The 14,413-nt window shown below is 41.7% G+C and overlaps 1 protein-coding gene across 4 annotated transcripts in view; it reads right to left on the bottom strand.

Moving 5' to 3' along the window:
- TRIM36 (tripartite motif containing 36) overlaps window positions 1-14,330 on the bottom strand; it is a 19,627-nt gene extending 5,297 nt beyond the window's left edge. The window contains exons 1-5 of one of the 4 annotated variants that reach the window (XM_019610722.1): window positions 14,052-14,140; window positions 12,870-13,091; window positions 10,548-12,207; window positions 5,438-5,763; window positions 2,181-2,327 (exon numbers count right to left, since the gene is read on the bottom strand). In XM_019610722.1, the coding sequence (XP_019466267.1) occupies window positions 2,181-2,327; window positions 5,438-5,728 (438 nt within the window). In that variant the 5' untranslated portion in view covers window positions 5,729-5,763; window positions 10,548-12,207; window positions 12,870-13,091; window positions 14,052-14,140. The other 3 variants (XM_019610723.1, XM_010726237.3, XM_019610724.2) reach the window with 3 other exon arrangements.
- Window positions 14,331-14,413: the final 83 nt, after the last annotated feature.

Below are 14,413 nucleotides of genomic sequence, written 5' to 3' on the forward strand. Positions count from 1 at the left end.
TTGAAAGGTGGGCCCGGGTGAACATAGTGAGGCTCAACACAGCAAAGTGCAGAGTTTTGCACTTGGGCCGGAGGAATCCCAGGCATCCATACGGACTGGAAGGAGCAGTCCTTGAGAGCAGCCCTGTGGAGAAGGACCTGGGGGTCCTGATGGATGAAAACCTTCACAAGAGCCAGCAGTGTGCTCTTGCAGCTCAGAATGCAAATGGTATCCTGGGCTCCATCAGAAGAGGACAGGGAGGTGATTGTCACCATCTACTCTGCTCTTGTGAGGCTCCATCTGCAGAACTGTGTCCAGCTCTGCAGCTCCCAATACAAGAAAGACAGGGAGCTGTTGGAGAGGGTCCAGAGGAGAGCCACGAAGGTGATCAGGGGACTGGAGCACCTCCCCTACGAAGACAGGCTGAGGGAGCAGGGCTTGTTCAGCCTGGAGAAAAGAAGGCTGCAGGTGACCTCATTGCAGCCTTTCAATACCTAAAGGGAGCCTACAGGGGGTAGGGGTTACAGGTCTCCAGCCAGACTCTGCACCACCAACGACGACCCTCTGTGCTCTGCCAGTCAGCCAGTTCTCTGCTAGTCAGCCAGTTCTCAGCCTGTGCCAGTGCCTGACCACACTCTCAGATAAGAAATATATAATAACATCCAACCTGAATCTCCCCTGGCTCAACTTGAGGCCATCCTATCTCATCCTATTGCTAGTTATATGGGAGAAGAGGCCTACTCCCACCTAACCACAAACATCTTTCTGGCAGTTGTGAAGAGCTCTAAGGTCATCCCTGAGCCTCCTCTTATCCAAACTAAACAATCCCAGTTCCCTCAGCCGCTCCTCATAAAACCTGTGCTCCAGACCCCTCACCAGCTTCACTGCCCTTCTCAGAACACACTCCAGGGCCTCAACGTCTTTCTTGTATGAGAGGCCAAACCAAAGACACTACTAAATATGCAGCCTCACCAGTGCTGAGTACAGAGGGATGATCACTTTCCTGCTTTGGCTGGCAACACCATTTCCAAAAGAAGCTAGGATTCCATTGGTCTTCTCAGGCACATAGCACACTGCAGGCTCGTGTTTACCCAAACACTGATCAACACCCTTAGGTCTGTTTCTTCTATGCAGTCTTCCCCGACTCTGCAGCATTCCCTGGGCCAAAGTATAGGACCCAGCACTTGGTCTTGTTGAATTTCATCCCATTGGCCTCAGCCCAGCAATCCTTGCCTCTGACAGGCATCCTACCTCCAGGCAGATCAGCACTTTCTCAGAACTTGGTGTCATCTGCAAACTTACCAAGGGAGTACTCAATGCCCTCATCGAGGTCATCAGTAAAGATACTGAAGAGGACAGGCCCCAGTACCCACCCCTGGGGAACACCAACTCATGACTGGTCACCAGCTGGATTTAACACCACCAATCTCTGTGCTGGCCATCCAGCCAGTTCTTTACCTAGCAAAGAGTGTATCTGTCCAAGCCATGGGCTGCAAGCTTCCCCAGGGGAATACTGCAGGAGACAGAGTCAACACTGTAAAGAACTGTTGAATTTTCTAAAATGACCACACTCACAGATTCTTGACAGAGGAACCAAAGGCTTAAGAACGTTATTAAACTTACAGAAAAGCCCTGTCAGTTATTAATTCATTTCTAGTAAGATCTACGAGAGAAATGAGAGCCTTGAAGTAGAGCTTTCGAGTGTCTCTGCACTTCCCTGTTTTCAAAAGTTAACATCAGTACAGGAACAGCCTTGCAAATAAGCAAGGAGGTCAAAAAGCAGAAAGCTACGCAGCTTCAGTAACATGCAGTAACACGAGATATTTCAGTTTCAAATTATTTTGACGTGATTTTGAAGTGTCAGTTCATCCGAGACCCAAGGGAACCAGCCTGAAATTATCCAGTAGTACCAGCTGGACTGCAAACTATTAATGGCATAAACTTTCTGAAAGGGTCAGTACTGCTGCACAAATGGCTAAATTAAGGGGAAGCACTTTGAAAAGGTGACAGAAAAATTATTTTCTCGGATATGCTAAGTCACATTAATATGTACACTAGCAGAGGTTGCACAACAGCATGCCTCATGACCAGTGTCCCCCAAAGACATGTGCAGGCTTCCTGCCAGAGAGTGTTTGCCCTTACAACAGAAGCTCAATTTACTTTCTCTTCTTAAGTTCAGGTCAAACAACGTTTACTTTTACCTTCAGAGTTTTATAGGCAGTGCTCATTGCTGTTATCCTGTGGTTTGCATGAGATCCACCCAGCTTACAAAGATGACAGACAGGTCTTCTGCAGATTTCACAGTACATGTTCACTTTCTCCATTTCATGTTCTGGGCACATCAGAATCTAAAAAAGAGTGCAAAGAATGGAAGAGTATTTCCAAAAAAGAAACCATTAAAACAAACAGCCATCCCAAAGCAGCATCTGATTCCTACAATGGATTTTTGATATATTCAACTTACGTGCCATATTTTTGTATTTGTCCACAATTTTATGTCTTTGTACACACCAAGTAGCCTCCATACTGCAGTTAATCATCTTGCTAATCCCTGAAGTTCTTCGCATGCTGTAAAATACTTCTAGCCATGTTCAGAACTGTAAATGCAATATATACAAAACACCCACCCTCTCAAATTCTACTGGCTCCAGGTCAGCACCTCAATTCTCTCTCAAGAGTTACAATTTGTTTCTGAAAGTGAGAGTTGTCGTAATACAGGAGTAATTTAAATCTAAACTAGGCTCAGAATGGTTACATAGCTATAGCTCTTGGAGCGAAATACAGCCTCTAACATCATTCACAGTATGTTTAAAGATAAAAGGCTCTGTTTCATTTATTGTTTCTCATCTGATTCCAATTACAATTGTTCACTGCAGTATCAGCCTCAATATTCTGAAAAGTCTGGCACTCACTAACAAAAACTGAATGTATATGTTGGAGTAACTGCTAAATGAGGGAGAAAAATGTCCAACTCCAAGTTTAAACAGCAGACATACACACCAAAAAAAGGAGCGGGGAGAAAGACAAAAAAGCCAAAATAAAGAAAAAAATCCAGCAGCAGTAAATATGGACACACTAAATGAAAACTGCTGACCATCCCTGAAACCAGCTCTCAAGACCATATTTTATCTTGGGCTACGGTGAGAAGGCAAAGACACTAGTCTCATCAACACCCTGGTATACAGTATTATCATTAAGCAGAACACATGGTAAGCTACCCAAATTGTCACTGTCTAGTTGATTTAATTTAAAAAATAAAAGGAAGAAGAGACTTTCAGCAAAATCAGCTATGGAAAAAGGTATCTCCAAAGAATTGCAATCATCTCTTATCCCACAGAAGTCATTTTTTCCACAGCACTCTCCAGCCACACTTAAGAGAAACCAAATATTTTTATTTACCTCTTGCGTAAATCAAGTGGTGCCTGCAAACTAGAGACAGAAAAAGCAGATTATCTTGTCTAGCTGTCTAAAAATTCAAGAACAATCAGTCTCTGTGTGCTTCCCCCACCACACATGTTACAAAGCGCTCCACAGTCTAGTTTTAAATTAATGATACAACCAGGAACATCACTTAGGAGACTCACAAATACTCTTCCATTCAGTTCTGGTCTTAACAATGTACCATAATTAAAAATGCACTTTTCCTTCCTCATACTAAATTCAGTCCTCAAAAAAAATAATGACCAATTTACTATTGATAACACTTAAAGCCTTCCCCTATGCTTCTATACAAGGGACAGAAGCAACACACTAGAGCTACTTTTTATCAAGTTTTTTCCCACACTCTGGCCCCAAATACATGGAGCCATGATACCACCTGCGTGGGGATCAAAACCTAGCAACATACAAGCACTTCTGGAGTACTTCATCAAGCGAGCACTGCTGCTACTAGGAAATTCACAAAGTCAGCACAATTCCTGTCACTAAACACAAGCATATAGCGACTGGGACACTAAGACTTGTGGTTCTTTGCTAGAGAGAGGGCAGTTGTGACAATTCCTCCTGTTGTGTAACTTGAATTTAATTAGGTACATCCATGTCCTCTATCACACTTAGCAAGAGAAATAAAAGTGACAGCAGCTTGCAGCACTGTGTTTTGTCTGAACATAGCAGTAGTGTATAAAGTAGAAAATTTGCAATTGCATTGTTGTCTTTTGCTACAAAGAAGGATTAGAAGTGTTTACCTAGGAGCAGCAGAAACCTGAACTCTCACCTCTAGCTATCACTTAGTGCAAGGAGGAATAAGACAAAAATGATGCTTTGCATAGGATTAAGCTCAGGCTCAAAACATGCAAAGGGAACTATCCTCATGCGTAGGGTTTTGTTTGGTTGCCTTCTGTTGGTTTGGTTTTTTGTTTGCCATACACAGGCATCCTTCTTGTCATGACATTTAGAATCACTGCCTATTCTGAGTTGGAAGGAACCCAGAAGGATCATCAAGATCAACTCCTGCCTCCACACAGGACCACCTAAAATTCAAACCCTGTATCTGAGAGATTTGCTCAAATGCCCCTTGAAATCCAGCAGTTCAGCGCCATGCCCATTACCTTGGGGAGCCTGTTCCATGCCACCACCCCCTGGTGAAGAATCTTTTCCTAACACCTAGCCTGACCTTCTCCTGATGCATCTCCATGCTGTTCCCTAGGCTTCTATTGCTGTCACCAGAGAGCATAGATCAGCACCTGCTCACATTCAGCTAGCCATCAGCCAGAACCACTGGATCCCTTTCTCTGGGGCTTCTTATCCTCACTGTACACAGAACCAGGCTCATCCTGCTCCACATGCAGAATCCAGCACTTGCTCTTGTTAAACTTCATGCATTTGGTGATTGCCCAGATCTCCAGTGTGTCAAGATCCCTCTGCAAGGCTCTCGAGAGGATCAACATCTCCTCCTAATTTAGTGTTGTTCACAAACTCCAGTACCTATGGACCACAATGCCTTCTAAAATACTTTCCCAGGTTTTGCCAACAAATTCCATGAGAAGCCTGAAGTGTATTCTCCCCACATCCAGGGTTGAAGTTTTGGTGGCAGTTTTCCTCCTATCACCAAAGATTTTTAACTCAATACTTCATGTTCACTGTGGACAAGACAGCCCCCAGCTGCCAATTCACTCAGAAAACCCTCTCTGTTTACAAGCAACAAATCTACAAGGATGTGTTTCCTAGTAAACTCCCTTAAGATAATTCTGGGAGCTCCAAATCTTTATGTTGTAAGGTAAATGAATAAATATATAAAACCAATCCATTAACTGATGTAAAACAAAATGCTTAATTTTAGAGTTCCCTTCAAATATGTTCAAGCCACTTTGGCATCAATAAAGAAAAGCTTATCATTTACTCAAATGACAGCAGAAATAAATAAAACAGTGGTCCTAAAAATCAACTGCAACAGTACAAATATGTCTGAAGCTATACATGAACACAGCAGTCAAAATTTCCTAAGATCCGGTGTACTTACTTTAAGTCTGATACTGGTGGTTGGTCCAACATACTCATGCTGAGCTTTTACAGTTCCCCAGGGATGGTGTACCTTGAAACATTCATTGCAATAGCTTGCACTGCAGTCCACGCAGCTCTTTGTGGATTCTTGAGGTGGAGGTTTGCAGAAGTCACACATAATAGCTATGGCTGCCCTGGCTGCCTGTCGGTGTCGTTCCACAATTGTTTCCAAAGTAAAATTTCGAAATAAGCCATTGACACCACGTTCTCCAAGATCAATATCATGCAGGCAGCCAGGACAAGGAAACATAGTTGTTCTTGGAGTCAGAGAGTTGCGTTTTCTGCCTGTGTAGACAGCAAATCCTGATTAGTAGGAGTATAAACAGATCAGACTTTCAGATCATAAAAAGAAAAGCACCAGAATTTATGAACCAATCCCAAATTATTATGGGATGTCATCCAGATTAATACAATACTAATTTATAAACACTCTGCCAAGCCAAAGAAAATAGATTTGCCATGACAAGGTACTGTAATGTTTGAGACCAAAGAACATTACAAACCATTTCAAAACTTAATTGTGTCAATATGAATTTAACTGTTCCAATTCTACCTTCTGCTTCCTGCAGCTTTGCTTCTCGCATCAACTCTGCCAACAATACTGCTTTTCATCAGAGCACGTCCTGCACTGCCAGGCATAAATAAAAACAATTTCTCTACTACTCTACTGCTCAGAGCTTCTCAGTATCCCTGCATGAAGCACGGAGGCTGGCTGCTCCAGCTTGTGGCCACCTAATTCAGTGAGACTGAGGGTTCACTAAGGAACAAATGTATACCTTCCTAAGCCTAATAGACTCCTATGTTAGTTACACACCATGGGGAATTTAAAAAAGACACTCCTTTAAAAGATGATGCAGTTGTCTGTAGTCTAGTTGGAGATGCATTCAAATGTTGCCTTTTGAAACACTACACATGTACCTCTTAGGAACCAGCCAACACTAGGCTAACTGGCTGTCTAAAGAGAGACCAATAGCTTGTAACACATTCCATTGAAAGATGCTTATTCCCATTGAGAACAGCTGATCCTAGTTCGGAGCTCCCTGAAGTTTTCTTCAGCTGAATCAAACTTATCTGGGTTATCCCAAGAGAAGTCATAAAATGAGGAAAATGAGAACTAGCTATTTCCAGTATGAACTATCAGCCAGAACTCTTAGTCAAAATGTGCAGAGGATGACAAAGCTTTTCTCTATCTGAACAGCTTTGATAACGGAAGAATGCTTAGAAACCCCAAGCACAAAGGCTCTTACTATGATGATCAAGTTTGAGAGCTTCCTGCACTCTGAATCACAGATAGTTACACACATTATGTCTAGCTCATTTTATTCTGAAAGGGGACTGTGGAGAAGCTCCAAATAGCTGCACACAATTTTCTCCTCCTCTCCTAAACAGAAAGATTGAAGGCCCAAATAAAACAGCAATCTAGAAGAGCCTCTGGAGCATGTGCCAAACACTGCTCAAACAGACCCAAAAGCTATGAATAGCACGGTGTTCTTAAAGCTAGCAAGCAGGACTGCGTCCCTATCTCACTCCTGAGAAACAAAGAACAACAATCAAACAGTAGTCGTTTATGTATCTCTGCAGCAGGCAAAGCTAGAATTTAAGCCTAACGCATATTTCCTATACAAAGAAAAAAATCCAACATCCTCTGCAGCTAGATCATGGTTTTAAAATCCCTTAGAGAGGATTTCATTCTGCTGTTGCTAACAAGTTCATAAAGGAGGTATAACTTAAACCTGAATTCTTAGTCCTGAAATAAATGAATTCTCTAGAAATAGAAGTTTGTTCTTATGTGTATTTAGTCATTTTCTTCCTTTCAAAGGTACTGATGTTTCATTCATTTTTGAGCACTCCTTTTACACCAGCCAAAAACACTTGGCTTGCACTGCTCTTCTATGGTTGCTTCACCCAACACTTCATAACTCGCCTTCCTATCATGCCTCTTCCAGCTTCTCACCATCTCTCTCAAAGAAGCAACCTAAACACTAGCACAGGAAGGTGGTTGTTTTATAAACCTTTGAAATGTGCCCCATAATAGTCATGTATGACCATCAGCTAAGAAGCAAAAACCAAAAGGTAAGTGAGTCTGTGCAAGCTGGCAGCCTCAGTTTCTCAATCTTGGTTAGTCTGATGCCCTCCTGTACATACCAAACACAGTACAGCTGACTCAAGTCACCATACACAGCTTTATGGCTAAAGGAAGCAGAGGTTTGGTGTGGATTTTGTGTGTATGAGGTTTGGGGTTTTTTCCTTTTGGTTGGTTGGCTTCTTTGCTTTCAATATTTTAAATTTTTCTATTACTTAGTTGAAGCAAATTAATTACCCAAACTGCGTGTTCTGCAATATCTGTAACTTGGCATACACAGCAACACACACATGCAAGGCACAGGAATAGCAGCAAGAAACAAACTTTATCTCAAATGTAAGCTCCAAGCTTAGAACATTCCACACAGACACCTTTCACACAGACACCTGCAATGGCCTAAAAGAAAAAGGATTCCGCATACAGTGCCATGCAGTCAACAGCTATAGAAAGGGATTTGGAGTATTTATAAAAACTAAAAGAATAACAGCACAGCGTTGTGTGTATGCCTACAAGCAATTCACAGCAGAGAGCAAGCAATGACAAAACATGGAAGAAGGAAAAAAAAAGACAATACGTGCAGTGGTCAAGTTTAAAAATACAATTTGAAATTCTCATCCAGGAGCATGCTTTTGAAGTCTGGGCGAAGCAGCTCACACGTGGGACTGGTAACACAGAGGTGAGCTCTGCTGCAGTCCATTTGAGGCCTTTCATTCTGCCCATCATGGGACAAAATTTCTGCCATCACAGGCCATGCTTGGCAGTGACTGGTGACACTGCTGGTAGGAAGCCATCCAGCATCAGGCAAACCCTGTATTTCTTAAGATGTCTCATCCCTTTTCCCTGGCTGTACTCTAAGAGCCTGGTCTGTTTTTTTCCCATTTTAAAACCTGGGAGAGTACATTCTTAGCAACACTGCATGCTATGGTGCATCAATATTTAGAGGAAGAAACATTCTCTTTTTGCCTCTTTTAAAACAATGACAATATACTAATATGCAACAGGAACTAGCTCGATTTCCTGATTCCTGCTTTTAAGGTTCATATGCTTGCATTTTAGAAAGAAAGCACTCATGAAGTGATAAATTACTTGGAGCACTGTCATTCCTAGCTGTCTTGTAGCTTGCTAAAACTGAACTGCAAGCATTCCATGCAGCAAAACAAACAAACACACAAAAAACCCCATAAAGAAACAAAAACCCACAGATTTTGTAGTCACATCAGATGTGTGGCCAAGAGAATCTTAGATCCATTCCATATTGTCTTCTACAGTTTGCCAATCCAGTTTCCAAAAAACAAGTATATACTCTCTATACATTCTGTGAAATACTATGAATCATATCAAGGAAACTTCATCTGTAATGAATAACTCTACCAATAACTAAATAGGCACAGCACGTTCTCATACTCAGTCTCCGAACTCACAAGTATCAGAATGGAGACTGTGATGACTCAAGTCAAAGAGCAACCTTGGGTATTTCTTAACACAGACACCACTTAGACTACTCTTCCCAAAAAAGAGATGACAGCACTTCTAATGTAGAAGAGCTCAACCTACATCTGTGGGTTTGCAAAGGGATAAGATATCTTAAAGATAAAAATTGTTCTCCAAGTAAACTATCACCAGCATTCTATGATTATGGATGAGACAAAAATTAAATGTGTAAGTTAAAAAAAAAAACATAAATAAATGAATATTTTAAAAGTCAACTGGATTCTCCTAAAAGCTTTAAAAAATGTAAATGTCTATTGCCAGCCCCAAACTCAGCTTTTGGACAGATGCTTAGGAAGAAAAAAAAAGCTGAGAGAAGTGGTTACAAAACAATACTTTAACCTTACCCAAATGAAGACTGTTTTCTACCAAAAGAGCAGATAAGGACAGACTTTCTGAGAACTCAGATGGAGTCTGGTGCTATTTCTTTCTTTTCTGACACCTTCTGTCTTTACCTGCTGCAAATGAATGCCCACATTCTCCTAACTGCTGCGTTCCTCACACTGAGTGTGAAATGCAGGTTAATGTTTGCTTCAGCTCATTCCTTTCTTGAAAGGAACATTATCTTTAATGGCTGCTTGCGTGCCTATCAATACTACAGCAATATTTTACATTATTTTATTTTGACAAAGCATTGCGCAAAAATAAAAATAACGTACTAAATTGCCAGATCCAGAAACACCTATTCAGTTAACAAAGTGTAAATTTCTGTCTGCTTCTTTATCAGGTATAACTAAGAGGGCTCAGAGAAAACCTGAACACTTAGCAGGAGTGATGAAAGAGTGGCTTGAAATTTGGAAAGATTAGCAAGTATGAGAGTAACAAAAAGGAGGATTTTACACCATAAGGGTGATATTATAAAGTTGGAAGATGAATTTCAGGAATTTCCCAGGCTGGATGTGGCTCTGGGCAGCTTGGTCTGGTGGTTGGCGACCCTGCACACAGCACGGGTGTTGGAATTAGATGATCATTGTGGTCCTTTTCAACCCAGGCCATGCTATGATTCTATGATTCTATGAAAAGGTTAAAAAGATCAGTGCAATAACTACACTTCTAGTAAAAAAGCAGCTTTACTAAAAATGGAGTGTGTAAACTCCTGAAAATTAAAAGCTTGACTACCGACTTTTTGTTGTTGTTGTTTTAAGCTGAAGAGTGAATTTAAACTATTTGTACCTATCACGTATGTCCAGCAGTGCACAGACACAAAAAAAATAGCTCTCACCTTAAACCCAATGACAGTCCAGTTGACCTTTAAGTCAGAATGATAAGCTTTCTTAAGTTCTTTGCTGTACCTTTGCTTGCTGCAAAAGCCACTTTGTGGACTTGACCACTGACAGAAATCAATATACTAGCCAGCAATATTTGAGATCTGAAGACCTCACTATCTAAAGCCAAAACAAGACACGAAACATTTCTACCTCTCCAACCAAAAGACCTCCTCTGTGAGGCTGCAAACAATGAACAGAGAGTTGTTTAGAAATCAAAAAGTGAGATATACCATTGGTTTACAATGGTTCAAATGAAGAGTGTCGGCTGTTGTCACTCCTGGATCTGCTAAAATACTGAAATGAAAGAATATTTAATTCCTGGCACATAGTGACACAACTGTAACATTCAAGCAGATACACAGAGGGAGAAAAAAAATACTTTAAATACTCAAGTTCTGCATCATCCAGCACTGCTACACAAATGGTAACACAGCCACACTACATGCTTCCTTCTAATTACACCAACATACTAATTACACTAATATTACAGAAGATGCATGAGAATAACAAATAAATTTTATTTCCATTCAATATGCAACAATTTATGCAAGGAATACTTTATAAAATACAATTAAGTTTTTTTAAAAACATTGTGTTGGATTTTAACAAGAACATGTACTCCCATTTCAACCGAAAAGTAGAGTTCTTCTGGTTCTGGCCTCTTCACACTAAGGCAAATTGTATTCACAAATGCAAGCTGTGCATGCACAATGAATAAAGAATTCAGACCCATTCTTTCCAGCATCTCAAACACCTAAATGCCCAAAACACTTCAAGCACCCAGCACTCCTTGTGAAGACAGTAAGGATTCCGTAAGCGAAAGAATAAAGAAAACCTAAAGTACAGCAGGAGGAAGAGGTCATATATTTAAGTTGCTCCAAAAGTAATACCTCCTACTTCTTTCACAGGAACAGCAGAGATACAAAGAATACAATAACATTACTTGATGGAGCACATTCTCTGCTACAAAACACCATTTTTCAACATAGTCATCACCATTAGCCATGCATATTCATCAGCAATGAACAGGAGCCTGCACGCTGCACTCACTGAAATCTGCACTTCTGCTTCACAGCTGCTACGATGGAGTTGCTGCTAGGAAAATGTTGCCCATGCAGTTAAACTTTCACTGTGCTAGCATCTGCTGTTTGGTCACCATTAACATTCAGCAAGCATCAGTGAATGCCAATGAGAGCATTTTTTTCCACATGGAAGAATTCAATTACAGAGCTTTGCTTCATATGCACTTCCATGTCAGACTGCCCCTCTGCTGCCACTTGTCACAGAGCAACAAAGTGTGACACGTATTGGTGGGAAGGGTCAGCCTCTCCTGCCACACCACCAACCTCTCATGCTGTGGACCAACATGATAAAATAGGAGGCACTGCTTTTGGAGCAGCCCTCATACATTTTCACATACAATGATTTGACAGCTGACATGCTGTGCACACACCTACATGAAATACCCATGTTTCTTTCTTAGATAAGCGAAGCTTCACTTAAGATTGCTATCTTGTGTCTTTTCACTCTTACTAAGTTGTTTTATTACAAATCCCACTGAAGGTCACAGATTGGGTATGCCCTGTACTGTTCATTCAGCTGCACAACAGTGATGCACACTGAATGCTAGCAGCACCAAACTTCTGACAGCCAAAAGCTCACATCTCAGAGAGCAACATGACCACGATATCTGTGACATGAGAAGCAAAGAAAGCAAAGATAGCATAACCTGAACATTCAAATGTGTTCTTTAAAGCTCCCATTTCCATATGATTTTCATTTTGCAAATCCAAAATGTCTGGGAAGATGATTTGCCTATGACGTGCCTCTGCCCAACACTCATCAGGGAGAATGGAGGGAAACCAATTCTTTCCCAGCTTCAGCACTCTCCTGCAGTTCATGGAAAGGGTATGAAGACATTAGCAAAGCATTTATCTCCCACAGCTAACAAGTCAGATCAGAAGATAACACACATGACGCACTATCTGCTGGAAGGGTGGCAGACTACTGTGAAGATGACAACACCTCCAATAAGCAGATGGCATAAATCTCAATGGGGCAGGAACACCACAAATGGGTCTTCCCTGTCCTGCTGTCAGGGGTGTTAACAAAGCAGTACATCTAAACCCTGTGAAAAAAACCCTGTGAAAAAAAAAACAGCCAGCTACTACTGCAGAACTGGGAACTGAATTCTAGAAACGCTGGCTATCAAGTCTCTGAAATTCTCCTCCCCTCCGAAACAGTCACACACGGGGATGTGAGAGCATTTGATTTCTTACAGTCATCCAGTGCTAGCTCCTCAGAGGAGCCTCTGTCTCCTTCAGCATGCAGGGTGGACTGTGCTGCACACTAAGATGGGCTGCATCACATCAGGTCCTTGTTTCTACTAGTGATGGAGAGCAAGATGAAGGTGGGTTATCAGGTCAGAAAGGAAGTGCAGCACAAAAAGACTGCTTCCCATGCACAGCCTCTTCTCTATGCTGTCTGTCACAAGGAGATCCCCATGGTGTGTTCACCACTTTCCAGACTCAGCCTGGGGCTACGATACCCACCTTGTCAAAGATGACAGCTGCAAAGCCAGGGAGGCTCTCAGTCCATGCATGTGAAGCAATGTCAGAACACCACGCTTACTGGGGGGGGGAAAGTGAGCAGACCTCCACTTGGAATAACACAGTTACCAGTGGGCTCCTGTGAAACTGCAGCTGAGGAAGGCAATGGAGTGTGTATAGAGATCAGTCACCTCAAGGCTGTCCACATCACATCCTGGAACAGGGCTGGAATGAAGATAACTAGCAGTTTGATTCCTTCAAGCAACAGTCAGCCAAGCTATGGCAAGCACAGCATTTACTTATCAAACTCATTTCAGAGAACAACTGAATAAATCAAAGTGTCATGTAAGTGAAGGCAGTGGCATCTGAACTTTGAAAACTGGCAAGGGGACAACTGTGAACAAGAAGTGCAAATAGATTCAGGGTGTGTCTTGCAAATGACTCTTCTGGAGCACTGTGGAATGTGGTTTTATAGTGGGCAATTTTTCCAGCATGAAGTCTAAAAGCCGAGATGAGGTTTCCTTTAAGATGCATGGCATGCATAAAATACTTCTAGTGTATCTGTGTAAAATCTGATCACTTCATCCCTGAAGAGACAGCTGAGTACAGTCGGAGTAGGAATTTGTATAGCATGATACCACAAAGTGTTATGAGTCCTCAAGCTAAGTGCACCTTAAAGCCTTGAGCAAAACTGAAAGAAACTGCTAGCACAATCTCCTAATAGTCACATCTTCCAGTTCTTCAATCACCCAATAGTTGCCATCTATGGAAAACAGTTTACTGCAAATATCATGAAATGGGCAGGATGACACTATTGTTTCTGAAGTCCTCAAAGACTCAGAAGGAATTCCAAACAACAGAATTCAGACTGGCTGAAATCTGGGAGGACAACAAAACTGCTGATATCTACACCTCAGCGCCCAACAGTATCTGAAATAACAGCCAGTGGCTACAAACACTGACAGAATGCCACAAAGACAAATGTATCCTGTGTGAAATGCCCCGTCTTAAAATTAAAATCTTCCCACTGTTCTTATCACAGAATGATTGAGATCGGTGCTATCCTCAGTCATCTAATTAACCACATCAGGAGAACTGAGAAGACATTTTACCATGCAGATACCATTCAGCTCAAGTCAACCTAATACATAACATTAGAAAAACATGCAAAGCTCTGACACGTACCTGATCTACTAATTCTGTCAATCTTGTCCGTGCTAGCAGAAGAGATTCGGAACCGTGGGCTACTCTGATTTGAGGATTCAGAACCTGCATCAGCAAATGAGTCTTCAACTGTGAACAGTATATCTTTCACACACTTGTGACACAAGTTGTGTTGACAAGGAAGGATCAGTGGGTGGGTGAACAACTCCTTGCATGCTGGGCAGATGAGCTCTCTTTCAAAATTTTTGGTAGCAACCTTTGACAGAAAGAAGAGAAAACCAAGCAGAAAGCACAAGCTGTAAGATACTGCATGATCACAGAATGATAGAATCATGGAATGGCCTGGGTTGAAAAGGACCACAATGCTCATCTAGTTCCAACCC

This window comes from Meleagris gallopavo, chromosome Z (assembly GCF_000146605.3).
Source record: "Meleagris gallopavo isolate NT-WF06-2002-E0010 breed Aviagen turkey brand Nicholas breeding stock chromosome Z, Turkey_5.1, whole genome shotgun sequence".
Classification (NCBI taxonomy): domain Eukaryota; kingdom Metazoa; phylum Chordata; class Aves; order Galliformes; family Phasianidae; genus Meleagris; species Meleagris gallopavo.